The sequence below is a fragment of the Hyperoodon ampullatus genome (genome assembly GCF_949752795.1).
Source record: "Hyperoodon ampullatus genome assembly, chromosome: 8".
In the NCBI taxonomy this organism is placed as follows: Eukaryota; Metazoa; Chordata; class Mammalia; order Artiodactyla; family Ziphiidae; genus Hyperoodon; species Hyperoodon ampullatus.
The window spans coordinates 31,004,840-31,020,976 of record NC_136921.1 but is presented as its reverse complement, the minus strand read 5'-3'; the positions used below and the strand labels follow the sequence as shown (position 1 = coordinate 31,020,976).

Genomic DNA, 16,137 nt, shown 5'->3' with positions numbered 1-16,137 from the left:
AAATGAAAACATGTCGTATCAAAATTTGTGGGATGCAGCTAAAACCAGTGTTTAGAGGGAAATGTATAGCACCAAGCATCTATGTTAGAAGACAAGAGGGACTTCCCTGGTGATGCGGTGGTTAAGAATCTGCCTGCCAATGCAGGGGACATGGGTTCGATCCCCGGTCTAGGAAGATCCCACATGCTGTGGAGTAACTAAGCCCAAGAGCCACAACTGAGCCTATGTGCCGCAACTACTGAAGCCCACGCACTGCAACTACTGAAGCCCATGCACCCAGAGCCCGTGCTCCGCAACAAGAGAAGCTACTATAATGAGAAGTCCAAGCACCACAACTAAGAGTAGCCCCCACTCACCACAACTAGAGAAAACCCTCACACAGCAACCAAGACCCAACGCAGCCAAAAATAAAATTAAAATTAAAAAAAAGAAAACAAGAAATATCTCAGATTTAACTGATTTAAGCTATTACCTTAAAGACATCAAAAAAATTAAAGCCAAACAAAAGAAAACAAAGAGCAGAAAGCAATGAAATAAAAAACAAGAAATTAAAAAAAAATCAACGAAACCAAAAGCTTTCTTCAAAAAGATTAAAATTTATTTGAAGCTATTTTTTTATATTTATTAATTTCTTTTTTGGCTGTGTTGGGTCTTTGTTGCTGTGCGTGGGTTTTCTCTAGCTGTGGCGAGTGGGGGCTACTCTTCATTGCGGTGCGCGGGCTTCTCATTGCTGTGGCTTCTCTTGTTGCGGAGCACAGGCTCTAGGCACTTGGCTTCAGTAGTTGTGGCTCAGCGGGCTCTAGAGCACAGGCTCAGTAGTTATGGTGCACGGGCTTAGTTGCTCCGTGGCATGTGGGATATTCACAGACCAGGGTTTGAACCCATGTCCCCTGCATTGGCAGGCAGATTCTTAACTACTGCGCCACCAGGGAAATCCCTATTTGAAGCTATTTTAATTAAAACTTTGAAGTTATTTGCACAAGGACAAACAGGCCAATGGAAGAGATTAGAAAATGCAGACAGACACATATATGTCAAGGCTTCCAATGCAATGAAAAATAAGTGTTCAATAAATAGTGTTGCTTAAATAGAGAAGCCATATGGAAAAAAAAAAAAAAATCCTTGGCCCTAACTCACATCATATATAAAATATACAAAAATAAATTCCAGAAAGATTGTCAGTGAAACAATAAAGCTTCTAGAAGATAATATGAGAAAATAGCTTCATGACCCTGGGGTAAGCAGTGATTTCTTAAACAGGTCACAAATTAACCATAAAGGAAAAAACTAATAAACTGTACCCATTGAAATTAAGAACTTTATTCTATCAAAGACATCATTAGGAATGTGAAAAGGGAAGCAGTTACTGGCAGTACTTACTGTTCCTTAATACTACATTTAAGATACCAACTTATTTTTGCTACTGAGAGACCTAAGTAAAATCCTGAGAGCTCCACTTTGGCATATGCATCTACAACTAAACTAAGTAACCAAGGAACCTCTGCCAAAACAAGGCCAAATTTTATCCCAGCGGCCATGGCTCACGGGCCTAGCCGCTCCGCGGCATGTGGGATCCTCGCGGACGGGGGCACGAACCCGTGTCCCCTGCATCGGCAGGCGGAATCTCAACCACTGCGCCACCAGGGAAGCCCCCCAAATTTATTTAAGTACAATTTTGGTTTAGGAAGAAAGCTCATGAAAAGGTTCTTCGGGGGGAATGTAGCGATCACGCCACTGCCTTTTTTTCCCCAAAAACAATGAACTCACTGAGCAATTTCAAATGGCAAAACCTTGAGAAATTTCACATGGCAAAAACTTCTTGAAGATATAATGGACTGGCTAGGTAGGGCCAATTTTCTACAGCTCTCCATTTTCTATTATACTGAAGCACAACAAGAAGCTGGAATAAAGTAGTTCTATAGGTAGTCTAAAAAAAAAGGACAGAGGTTCCTGGCAGATGCAGATGTGCAGTTGCAGGCATAGAAGGGATGGTAAACCAACGCAATCCCAGTTTCACCCAAGGAGAAGAATGTAGTGCCCCATGCCTGAAGCATAATACTAGTTCAACAAGAATATGCTGAGCAAGTGAATAAACAAATGAGTGAAGAGGAAAAGATTAAAGGGACAGCTGGGCAGGAAGTAAGGAAAATTGCTTGTAAAAAGGAGAAATATATACTGAAGGAAAAGAAGAGCCAGGAAAGCAGAGTATCATGGTAAGTCAAAGAAGAAGCAAGTTAGCCAAACTGGTCAAGAAAGTAAAATGCTACAGAGATGAAGACAAAGATGATGGTCACAAGTCTATAACAGCAAAAGAAATATTCTGAGAACTGCACTAGAAGGCAGAAATGGAATATACATTGCTCCTAATCAAGGGCAAATACTCCCAATACCAATGTTCAGGTAATTTTCAGAATTAAAATAGGATTCTTACCTATCATTTATCATTTCCCATGAACCAGGTATTGTGCCGAGCATTTACTTATGTTACCTATTTATAGCATTTGGAAAATTAACCCAAAATATCCCAAGTCAAGATAAGCTGATTTGAATATCAACCTTAGGAAGCACGGTTGATATTATCTATAACTTAGAAAGCTTAAGCTCAATTGTACTTCTATCTGAAAACAAGAAATGCTAATGGTGAGGAAACAGTCTTAAATGACATATAAAATGGAATCTCAGAGAGAGAAAAAATATATATACCATTTTCCAATACTAACTAGGAGACAGGGGAGACAGGGACAACTATACGGGATATAAAGCCCAAGAGTGGAAATGGAGGCATCAGGCTGTTATAGTTTAATGACACTGACCATTAATAAATCCAGCTAACTCTCCTTGCTCTAATTCCATGTCCAAATAAGCTTCTGACTATAATTTGCTTCCCATATAGTTTTGCTTAGTGAACATCTGTACCACTTAATGATGATACTTCCTACTAAAAACTGTCATTTTGGCTTATACATTAGCCTCTAGTGAATCAGCTCCCTAAGCCTAATCATTTCTGGGTGTACTAACAAATCACATTTTTAAGCCTACAAATTCAGCAACCGGACCTTAGAATGTATATGCATACTATGATACTGTGAAATTCTAGGAGTCGGCCTGGGTGCAGATAGTCTCCCCTCTGTCTTGCTAACACCTATTCAAACCACAGTACTTAAATGAAAATAATAGTTAGCTGAGTCTGTGAGTCATCTTTCAGCCCCATAGAGAAGGATCTACCTCAGTCCTGTCACACCGCACCAAGTATACCTATGATGTTGAGGCAATCCCCTGAAAGAGAACTAGTCTTCTTCTTACCACTGAAGGGGCTGGGCATTAACCTACAGCTTTCTGATAAGGTAGATATCGAGAACCTCTAACGAGATTATTTCAAAAAAATATTTTAACACAGAAATATTCAGCGCATTAGAAATATCAGAGAATGGATAGGGATTTCCCTGGTGGCACAGTGGTTAAGAGTCCGCCTGCCAATGCAGGGGACACAGGTTCGAGCCCTGGTCCAGGAAGATCCCACATGCCGTGGAGGAACTAAGCCCGTGTGCCAGAAATACTGAGCCTGTGCTCTAGAGCCCACGAGCCACAACTACTGAAGCCCTAGAGCCACAACTACTGAAGCCTGTGCTCTGCAACAAGAGCCACCGCAATGAGAAGCCCATGCACCGCAAAGAAGAGTAGCCCTCAATCGCCGCAACTAGAGGAAGTCCACACACAGCAAAGAAGACCCAACGCAGCCATAAATAAATAAATTTATCTTTAAAAAATAAAATGAAATTAGCATATATAGGAAAAATCAATCTACTACAGTGGAAATTTAAGAATAAAAAGAAAAGGGAAGACTCACATGTGTCTTTCATATCTGAGGGTCTCTCGGATGGACCAGGCAACCTGGTATGGCGAGGCCTGCTCTGAGTCCTCCAGTTCTTCTCCACTCTCTTCAGACCAGTCCAACCCTAGGACAGAGGAGAGGATGTTGCAAGTTAGAAAAAATTAACATTTATTTAAAATTTAGATAAAAAGCTACCTGAAATACATAACCCGACACCTATAGCAAGTACTATCATAGTGTGAATAAATTCCTCCTGATGAGTTTCAGCCCTGTTCTGGCAAAGGTATTAATAATGAATGTATGACATGCACTCGCATTTAAAATAATGACATTACAACAAAAAGGCTATATTCCACGGATGAACTTCTTTCGTCAGATGCTTCACAAATGGAGTAGAAACAACACAAAGCAAAGAGAGAGTTCAAGTCAAAAAAGGGGGTAGAATTTCTTCAGTATCAAAATGTTATACACTAAAATAATGTTGAAAAACATAAAACATATTCAAGACGACAGGAAAAGAAGCCTAATGCATGTTCAGGCAAGAAAAAGTCAAAAGGTGCCAGTGGACTCATGCTATACATCAACAAAGAAGGGGCCTAGAATATATTGTGAAAGGCAGGCACACTCCATCCCCTTTTCCCAACAACATCTCTGGAGGAAGGGACACCATCCACTAGGCAGGGCCATTCCCAGGCTCTTGCCCCCTACCAGAAGAGGGAAGGGCAGGATGACAATGTTCTATTTCTAGTATCACTTGGGGTTTCTTTCAGTTCTTTTAAACAAGAGTTGTCACATTTTGAGTTCCATTTGGAAAACAAGGTTAGAGGGAAAAGTAGAGAAATACAGTAAAATAATGCTTATTTATTTTGTTAAATCTTATTATTTTTAATGACTGGATAATTGTTAGCTTCCAACATACAGGTTTTGCCTTTTTTTTTTTCTTTTTTTTTTTTTTTTTGGCCACACAGCAGAGTATGCGCGATCCTAGTTCCCCGACTAGGGATCGAACCTGTGCTCCCTGCAGTGGAAGCACAGCATCTTAACCACCTGACCACTAGGGAAGTCCCAAAGGTTTTGCCTTTTTAATTTTGTATCTTGAAGAAGTCTTAAATACTGATGTTGCACAGCCTAAAATACAACAGTGTGTGGACTACATAACCTTAATAAACTCATACCACTATGAAACTTTAATTAGATACCTTGATGACTAGTATTCTATGTCTTCCTTCTTGAGACCCTCAAAAAATCAAAAGACCATCTTCATTAGGCACAGTTAGTTAAAAAGGACCTCACAGATTTCTTCCATAATTTAAATGAGTTTACATGTGCCAAATTGGGAAATTAAGAAAAGGTTAATTGAAATGCAAATTATAAATGCTTAAAATTAAATATTGCCATTGGCATAAAGTAACGCCAAATCTAGTTCCAAGATGACTATTCAAAATGTCAGGTCATCTTAAAAAGTAAGTTACTTTCTTTAACTAAAATAATTAGTAGTTTGTTAAAGAGTAAATCAAAAAAATAAAAAACAAGTAAGTGACCACATCATCACCTTCAGGATGTTGAAAGGTGAGATCTTTCAAACAGAAAGTGACACTCAAGGCACCTTTAAAAATTAGAACATGAGGGCTTCCCTGGTGGCGCAGTGGTTGAGAGTCCACCTGCCGATGCAGGGGACATGGGTTCGTGCCCCGGTCCGGGAGGATCCCACATGCCGCGGAGTGGCTGGGCCCGTGAGCCATGGCCACTGAGCCTGCACGTCCGGAGCCTGTGCTCCGCAACGGGAGAGGCCACAACAGTGAGAGGCCCATGTACCGCAAAAAAAAAAATTAGAACATGAGTTGTTATCTTTTATATTTTCTGTAGAAGTCATAATAATGTCTACTAAGATACCCATGCTTTCTCTGAAAAAGTCAAGATCTAAGTCATAAGAAGTAAGATGGAAGTGTTTCTCCTGTTGTAAAATTAACTGTCCAATAAAGCAAACCTTTGATCTTGGCTTCATTATCACTAGTTTCAACGTAACTAATTGAGATAACCAGCCCAAACAGGACTGTAGAAGCCAATTAAATACCGCGTTTTTAAGTATTCTTTGCTGACATGAATGCAGAGTACACTTGGTTATAATAGTGCACTGTAATTTCTGGTTTCTCCAAAATAAACTGTTTTAAAAATTTGGGTCCCTCACATGCTTGAATTTTTAAAAAATAAAAAGACAATACTTTTCTATGAGTTTTAGTTCTGTTCAAAATGATTGAAAGTCAGCCCTCAACAAAACATAAAATTTCATAGTTTCAAAAGCTAAAATATTATCAGCATCTAGAAATAAACAGAAATATAAATAAAAATTTAGCAGATGATATGGGTAAAAGGTAGAAAAAAGGCAAACATTTGGAAAGAAAAGTTAGATCTCTGCCTCAAAACTAATGCCTAATGAGTTCCAAACAGATGACTAAAATAATAAAAGGGCTAAAAGAAAATATAAGTGAACATATTTATATACTCTTGGAATGAAGAGAGCCTAAACAAGAGGAGAAAGAAAACCTGATTCAAAAGGAAGAAATCTTTAAAAAGAGAGAGAGAATACATAAAAAAATGTAAACTCTACATTCCAAAACCTTTATAATAGATACTAAAAGCAAGTAACAAATGGGAGTGAGGAGAGGTTTTGCAACAAACATTAAATATGTATAAAAAGCTCTTACACCTATCAATAAGAAAGAATGGATGAAAAAACTGACAAGATAAAATAGGAAATACATATGTCCAAAAAAGCAGTATGAACCAATATTCAAAACTACATTACTAATCTAAAAGATCAGTCCTTACTCAAAGTATGGCTCACAGATCCCCAGGGGTCCCTGAAACCCTTTTTAGGGAGATGTTTAGGTCAACACAATCTTCAAAACAATACTAAAATGTTATTTGCCTTTTCTACCGTGTTGACATTTGCACTGATGGTAAAAACAACAACAAAAAACCCATGGTGGGTGAAACTGCTGATGCCTTAGCGTGAATCAAGGCAGGGGCACAAAACTGTACTAGTTGTCAATATATATTCCATACCATGACTTGCAATTAAATGAAAACAAGTATACAAAAAACAATTTAAGACCATCCTTGATAAAGCACTCATTTATTAAAGACTGTTTATTTGATTAAATCTTGATTCTTGTGTATATGTTTTTATGATGCTTTTTGTGATAAAATGTGAGGTATATATAAAGCACCTCTACTGCATCTGAAGAAAGTACAGCAGCTGTCTTTAGGAAAAGCACTTTGTAGGACTCTTAGTTGTGACCTGAACTAGCTGCTTTTCCCTCATTCAACACCAATTTTATTTGAAAGAGTGACTGACAGACTAACTATTGGCTATCTGGCAGTCATTTTTTCTAAAATGAACACAGTGAAACCATCACCCCAAGGAAAACAATGAACAGTATTTGTTGCCAATGGTAACATTCAAATGTTCACTTGAAAGCTCAGTTTGGGGGGAAAACTTGAATTTATCACTGACAGTATGACAAATACCTAAGAGTTGGACTTCTCCGATAAGACTGGTGTTAATATTAATGAAAGCAATCTAAAATTTTTGTATAATGAAATGTGTCAACATTTGGGATATCTGTGTAACTCAGTAGAGCAGTATCTTCCAAATGACCAACACACGATGTTACAACATCACGCATGGGTAAAATATTCATTCAAAAATCAATGGAGGGCTTCCCTGGTGGTGCAGTGGTTGAGAGTCCACCTGCCGATGCAGGGGACACGGGTTCGTGCCCCGGTCTGGGAAGATCCCACATGCCGCGGAGTGGCTGGGCCGTGAGCCATGGCCACTGAGCCTGCGCGTCCAGAGCCTGTGCTCCGCAACGGGAGAGGCCACAACAAGTGAGAGGCCCGCGTACCGCAAAAAAAAAAAAAAAAAAAAATCAATGGATTTTAATGTAACAGTATGCAAAGTTCCTAGATATGGTTTCATATTCCACATTGAAACTAATTTTTAAGAAACTACCACTTGTCAAGTTTTGGTGTAGAACCAATTACAAACATCTACAATTATTTGGAAAAAACTATTAAAATATCCCTCCCTTTTCCAGCTACAAATGTGTAAGGCCATATTTTTATCTCCTAACCAGAAAAAAAAAAAAACCCACATATCAGGACACATTGAATGTAGAAGCACATATCTAGCACATCAGACATTAAGATTTGCTAAACAACGTCAAACAATGCTGCTCTTCCCATTATATTTGTTTTTGTTTTGGAAAAGTTATTTTTCATAAAAAGAACATGTTAACATGCAGTAAATTTATTGTTATTTTAAAATGGATTAGTATTTTTTTAACTTCTCAGTTTTAACTTCTAATTCAGTAAATATCAGTAAATATAACTCACATATACAAAATCTCACCATGTCCTCGATAATTTTTTTTTTTTTTTTTTGCGGTTCGCGGGCCTCTCACTGCTGTGGCCTCTCCCGTTGCGGAGCACAGGCTCCGGACACACAGGCTCAGCGGCCATGGCTCATGGGCCCAGCCGCTCCGCAGCATGTGGGATCTTCCCAGACCGGGGCACGAACCTGCGTCCCCTGCATCGGCAGGCAGACTCTCAACCACTGAGCCACCAGGGAAGCCCTCGATAATTTTTGAGAGTGCAAATAAAGTGATTCTAAGGCCAAACACTTGAGAAACACTGATCTAAGGTATGCAAATTAAAGCAAACTTTCTATTAAATTTGCAAAGGCAAAATAATAATAATATCTAATATCCAGGGCTATAAAGATGTAGAGAAACTGTCATTCTCATACACTGCTGAAAGAAAAGTAAACTGACAAAATAATTCTGAAGGAAAATTTGGCAATACATATCAAAAACCTTTTTAAAAAGTGCAAAAGCTTGGGATCAGCAATTCCGCTTCCAGGAATCTATTTGAAGGAAAAATTAAAGATGTGACGGCAATTATTTTACTAAGAGGGCTATATAGCTACAACACTTTACACTTTAATAAATTGGAAATGATTTAAATTCAAGAAAGAAGTCAGCTGTGACAAACTGTGTATGAAAAATTACTAACGTCATAATACATTACAAAACATTTTTAAATAGGTTACAATACTGTACATACAGCAGGAACTTACTTGTATATATCTAAAAGAATATGCCAAGATATTAACAAATAGGTATTAATAAAGCTTGGGGTGTTTTAATTTATTACTTTTGCTTATCTATATTTTTTAAGTTATATTAGTTTTTTTAATTACCAAAAGTCATACATGGTTTAATAACAAATGAAATAATATGAAGCTATAGAAGAAGAAATATCACTCCCATCTCCCAAAAACACATCCTGTCCAATTCCATCCCCCGCCATGGTAGCCAATGTTAACAGACTGATAGTGTACATCCATTCACACTTTAACTATGCTCATACCAGAGAGGCATACATCTATCCATATGATTGATCAATAGATATATTGGTGTCCCTTGTTTGTTCACTTTGCTTATTTTTACAAAAATGGGACAGTACAATACCTCTTGGTATTCTTCTACTTGTTAATGTATCATGAGCATATCCAGGTAAAAGATGGAGATTTCATTCATTCTTTTTTTTTTTTTTTTTTTTTTTTTGCGGTACACGGGCCTCTCACTGTTGTGGCCTCTCCTGTGGTGGAGCACAGGCTCCGGACGCGCAGGTTCAGCGGCCATGGCTCACGGGCCCAGCCGTTCCGCAGCATGTGGGATCTTCCCGGACCGGGGCACGAACCCGCATCCCCTGCATCGGCAGGCAGACTCTCGACCACTGCGCCACCAGGGAAGCCCCCATTCATTCTTTTTAATAGCTGCATAATACTTCATAAAATGTATATGTACCAGAATTTACTCAATTCTGAATTTCCTATAGGTTATAAAGGTTGTTTTCAGATTTTTAATACTATAAGCAATACTGTAAGCAATGCTGTAGTAAACATCCTGGAACACATATCCTTACATTCTGATATTTTTTTTATCCATAGATAGAGTCCCAAAAGTGAGCTTGTTGGCTATACATATACTTTTAATTAGTATATATTGTTGCATTACTCACCAGCAGAGTATGAGATCCCATATCCTCATCAACAACAGATATACTTTTTGCCAATATGATGGTAACTCATTGTTACTTTAATTTGCGTTTCCTCGTCTGTTACGAGGATTGAGGTTTTCATTTGTTTATTGACCATTTATATTTCTTCTTCCTCTATTCCCATCCTTTTCCCATTTTTCTATTGCTGTCATATGTCATGCAAATAATTTTTCCTAAAGTTAGAATCACAACTCACAACACATTCAAGAATAAATTCCAAGTGAATCAAAGGCTTAAATGATCAAAAATAAAACAAAACAAACTATTAATAGAAAATACAGAATAGCTGTATAAACTTGCTATCAGAGAGATTTTCTTGAGTAAGACAGAAAACTCAGAAGCAACAAAGGAAAGACAGACATTTGACTACATTAAAGTTTTATCTGTAATTTTTTGCTTTTCAATCGTGAACAGGTATTACTTTAAGAATTTTTTTTTTTTCAGAAAACTGTCAGCAGATATTTACAATGCAATCTTATTCCAAAGTCCTGTGATAAGACATGTGGAGAACTTCATTAGACACACAGGGACTGAGCTCAGAGGCACAAACCCAAACACAACTGCTTTTAATATTGCTACTACTACTGCTAGAAGCTATAACTGGAATTCTAAATTCCCAGCTCCTATTTCTTCTGTGTTCTGTTCACCAGTCACTGTCCTCTCCAGTAGCATATTTACTTTAAAGCGGTCTACCTAAATATGAATCTTTAATTGACCACTCTGTCCAAGTATTCTTTTACTCCTATTACATATGAGAAGGTTATGAAAATAAAACCTTGTGCAATAGGCCCATTTTGTTACATTACACGCATATGATATGGTAAAATAGACGGTAACTCACCTAAATGGGGAAACAGATCAGTGTCCAGCTGATGTTTTTGGGTGCACAGTTTCACCAGTCTCTGCAGTCGACTTATACAAGAGAAGTGTGGAGAGAAGGCTGTGGCTTTCATAAGGACCCGGTCAGTCCTGGGCGGGTCCACGACGGGAGCCCTACTAGATGGCAGGAGGGGCAGAGGCCTCTTGTGAGACAACTGCCTGGCTTGTGCTATAGTGTGTGGAGTGGGGGCCACTCCCTGCATTGGTAGGCTGGTGTTCTGAGGTTGAGGTGACTTGCAGACTAGACCCTGCGGTGGCGCTGGAGGTTTTAAAGTGGATAAAGGTGACAGGTGGGAGTGCTGCTGCGGAGGCTGCTGCTGAGAAGGTGCAGGAGGGGGACTAAAGTGCTCTTGTCGAACTTTTAAAATCTCTGTCTCTCTCTGGCGCTGCCGATTCTGGGCCAACTTGCTCTGCAACTTCTTTCTCACGGTTGCCCCTTTCTTTAGGTCATCATCTTCCTCGTTGAAAGCAAATGGGTCTTCCAACTCAGTTTCCAGGTAGTGGAGAGGGACCCTTGCCCCCGGTGGAGAGAGGGACATTCCATCCAGTCCATTGGGCATCTTCAAGGCCAACGTGGGCACCGTCAGGCTAAAGGCCATGGTATCCATCTGGTGCCTGACCTTTACCTCATCTATAGGATCATTCTTTTTCTTCCTCTCTTTTTTCGGGATAAAGCCAAGTACCTGCAAGTGGCTGTTGCAGTACCTTTAAAAATACACACATATACAGGAAAATGTTCATGATACGTACTAAGAAAAGGAGAATATAAAACTATGTATCATAAAATGTGAATCCTAATATGTTCAAAATGCATGACTATAATAACTCTTTGGCATTCGTGGATGTGATTTATACAACTTCCACTACCCTCAAGCAATCCTCAAAGTCTGTGCAATTTTGCTAAAGCAAATATATGAATTGCACATGTGAAGAGGCTGCCAGACAGAAGCAAGTCATTCAAACAGTGAGTGGCCCTGGATAACCAACCACCCAGCTATTGCTTCTCACACCGCTTTGTTATTCTCTATTCACAGCATACAAAGTAGCTCATCAGGAGTCTAAAGGATCACTTAAAATTCTCTTATGGAGAAAAAAATATACGTCCCAATGCCATTCAAGTATTGGAGGTTCACAAAGATCTTATGACATAACACTTCAGAATGTTAAATGTCAAAGAAATGATACAAATGAACATATTTACAAAACAGAAACCGACTCACAGACTTAGAGAATGAACTTATGGTTATGGGGGGGAGGGGGGAAGGATGGAGGGACGGGATAGTCAGGGAGTGTGGGATCCCCATGTACACACTGCTATATTTAAAAAGGATAACCAACAAGGACCTACTGTATAGCACAGGGCACTCTGCTCAGTGTTATGCGGCAGCCTGGATGGGAGGGGAGTCTGGGGGAGAATGGATACATGTATATGTATGGCTGAGTCGCTTTGCTGTGCACCTAAAACTATCACAATATTGTTAATTGGCTATGCTCCAATATAAAATAAAAAGTTTAAAAAAAAAAAAGAATGTCAAATGTTTACTGTGTGTGTTCTACACACACACACACAAAGAGAAAGAGAGAGGAGAAAATAAACTAATAAAACTAGTTAGTGCGATAATTGATTCAATGAGTTTCTCAATAGCCAGCCACGTGTTAAGTACATGGATTATCTCCTCTAGCTAGTTTCTACCTGCAGTAGGTACTAAAATAATGCCCTTTATACAGATGAGGAAACTAAATTTTATACAAATTAAATAACTTGTCCAAAACCACCTATCTGGAAAGTGACAGAGCTGAGACAAACTAAAAATCAAAGCTCATATAGCACAGGAAACAATATTCAATATCCTGTGATAAACTATAATGGAAAAGAATATGAAGAAGAATGTATATATATGTATAACTGAATCACTGTGCTATACAGCAGAAATTAACACAACATTGTAAATCAACTATACTTCAATTAAAAAAATAGAAAAGAGTCAAAGCTCACGAAGACTCAATAAGTCTTCAACAATAAGCAGGTTACTTCTGTAATATTAGTGCTATTTTTAAAATACTATGAAAAGACAGAATCCTTCTACATAATGAGAAAGCAAAATGCATGTTATTCCAATAAATTTCACTGAAATCCTGTGAAGGCTTCTAACCAGTAGAAAAGTAGTATTTCCTAAACTGGTATACCTCATGCAGTTCCAAGGTATGTTAACAAGTATGTCATAAAAACAGTATTCCATGCTTAAATAAATTTGGAAAATGCTGGCTTAAACAGAATTAGATAACGATTTCATCATTTGTTTCTGCTTTAAAAAAACCTCTCAAAGCATTTTGTATGATAATGTGCATTATACACCAAGGGTAGAAATCTACCCATATAGCATTGCTTCCCAAACGTATTTAAAATGGCACCTATTTTATTGCAGCATATTTATGATATCTCCATAGAACACAGTTTGGGGAAAAAGGCAAAAAAGTAAATAATGTCAATCCCCAAACTCAATGGGCTGCAACAAAAAACTGTTTTAATGACTGTTAAAAACACAGATTCACCAAAAATCAGGACACATGGTTTTGTTGGTTTGTCTTAAAAATAAATCTATCAGAGGCACTCTTTAATTTTAAATAGAACTATTAAGAAACAGCTTTCTGGACAGTAAAGAGACGTTACACTGTGTTTGTGTGTGCGTGTGTGTGCACACGCACGCGCATGTGCCTAGCAGGTTTGAGCTAGGTCTCTTACACACCTTAAACAGAACAGGTTCATAAAGCTGCAGCCAACAAGGAAAAGGGTTTCAGGGATAACTGTACTAAGCTTCCCAACAAAGAGTTAATGGTTTTTGTTGTTTTCTACTCATTTTCAAATTAACAAAAGGATTAGTACTATTAGTGGGGAGAAGTAAAGTGGTTTGTTTTTTGTTTTTTTTGCGGTACGCGGGCCTCTCACTGTTGTGGCCTCTCCCGTTGCGGAGCACAGGCTCTGGACGCGCAGGCCCAGAGGCCGTGGCTCACGGGCCCAGCCACTCCGCGGCATGTGGGATCTTCCCGGGCCGGGGCACGAACCCGTGTCCCCTGCATCGGCAGGTGGACTCCCAACCACTGCGCCACCAGGGAAGCCCTGAAGTGGGTTTTTTAAATTTAGAAATCAAACTCTTCTGCTCATTTACATGGGCAGCCTGGACTGGTACATGAGGCTACTATGTGCTACATGACCTCATCCAGCAGAGGCAAATCCGCGTGTACAGTCCCCCTTCAACCCCACCCTCAACTCCCACTCCAGCCACTGTCACACTATCACAACATTTAGCCTGAACTCTTAAAAACTCTGCCTCTTCTAAAAGGGAAAATTCTTCATAACTAGAATTAGGACAGCTTACTTAGTTAGGAACAGCATTGAAAATAATGCAAATATGAATTTCCAGTCTAAAAGAATACAGGGGACTGACGGCAAATGGGTTCTTTTGGGCGGATGAAAATGTAACATTAGACTGTGTTGATAGTTGCACACTCCTGTAAATACACTAACAAATACTGAATTGTACACTTCAAATGGGCGACTTGTATGGTATGTGAATTATATCTTAAGTTGTTTTAGAAAAGAATAAATATAGGAAACAAGAAAATTTCTTGGTAAATACATACCATTAAATAAATATATATATAAAATTATACCAAACTTAAATTTAAAATACTATATAAAATAATCAACTTAATATACCCATTTATCTCTAAGCTATCAAGGCTACAGTAATGGGCCTTAGCTTCCCACTGTATATTAGAAAATGGACTTTTCAATTATACCAGTACTTCTACCGAACATAACACTATTCTATCCAAAAGACGGAATCCCATAAGTTAGCACTTATAATACACACCAGGTAAGTTACACACCAGATATTATTAAGGAGCTTCCTCTAGCTGACTACCAACCAGATAATTCTGTCAATTAAAAGTCCTTGGGAATTTGTTTTCTAAAACTATACATAAAACCATGTCAAATCCCTAAGTGTCCAAGGAGTAACTGCCTTAACAATGATAAAAGCTTATTTTCAAAAGAATATTAATCTTTTCTACATTGTATCATATAGTACAGTTATAACTATTATATTTATACATAGGTTTAAACATATTATTACATGAATTCAACCTGGGTTTCTTGAGGTAAAATATTACTTCCTACTAATGTCTACTTTAATCTGTTTTCAATCAACCCTACAACAAGAAAAGTATTCATAGCATTTGTGTTCATGTGATTTTGGACCAATTCTGAAAAAATGTATAACAGCATTTATTAAGCCTAGCTTCTCTTGACACAGCAACACAAAAGTCCTTTCCCTTCTTGTTCTAAAAAAAGAAAATTACTTCAAATATAAAGGTGAAGATGTATGCTTCAGAGAATTAATATTTTGGAGAAATTCAGAGTGACTCTCACTTTACTTCTTGCTGTTAGCTATTAAGATAACACTTGCTTCGACTGAAATAAAAAAAATCCGAGGTTGACAAAAATTGCAACTGTGTGTGATAAACTGAATTTAAGACAAAATTATAGAAATGTGATTATAATGGATCTTGAAGTAAAAAAGTTAATCCAAGTCCATCCATTCTTCAAGTTAGAAAAGGGCAGCAGTAAGAAATTATTTTCAGTCAGCTAAAACCAACTGGACAGACATGCTTAGCCTAATACCTTGGTACCTTTCTCACCTGAGATTAAAATTTTATTCCTTTCCTCACTAAACAGCTGTTTCTAACTTTCAGGTATTGTAATCTGAAGCCTGCAGTGCTCATTAGAAATTCTACGAGAGTATTCCCAAATCACCACATTATACTGTACTCATTTTGGTGGGATATTTATCAACACAAATTATTTATTTCACCCTAAAAGTTTAAAAGTTGCTCACCATGACATATAAAATACATGATTCCTTTTCAACCAATTTATGTAGGTGACATTTGCTTATATATAGGAACAAAGACAAAGGTTGTATATGTATTTTTTAAAGACAGAAGTAAAAAGTTCAAATTTCTACCTAAAGATAACAAGTATTTGAAACTTTTAGGAAAATAAGCATGCATCTCTCTGTAATATCCTAAAATGATCAGCATGGTTTCTGGAGAACTGAGAAAAAAAAACATGAAAAAAAGAGATTACATGTGAAATCATATAAATTTTCCTAAGAATATGAAAGATGAATAATCAGCATAAGACTCCTTTAAAAACACCTCCACATTTTATTTCTTTAACTCAGAAAAATATAAATTCATAATCCTAGTCAAAAAGCCTACTTTACTATGAAAATACA

General features: G+C 37.9%; 1 protein-coding gene across 2 annotated transcripts in view; it reads right to left on the bottom strand.

Moving 5' to 3' along the window:
- INO80D (INO80 complex subunit D) overlaps nucleotides 1–16,137 on the bottom strand; it is a gene marked incomplete at its 3' end in the record, with an annotated part of 60,821 nt that overhangs the window by 24,691 nt on the left and 19,993 nt on the right. For both annotated transcript variants that reach the window (XM_079710578.1, XM_079710579.1), the window contains 2 exons: nucleotides 10,800–11,542; nucleotides 3,848–3,956 (listed from right to left, as the gene is read on the bottom strand). In XM_079710578.1, the coding sequence (XP_079566704.1) occupies nucleotides 3,848–3,956; nucleotides 10,800–11,542 (852 nt within the window). The remainder of the gene's footprint in view (nucleotides 1–3,847; nucleotides 3,957–10,799; nucleotides 11,543–16,137) is intronic.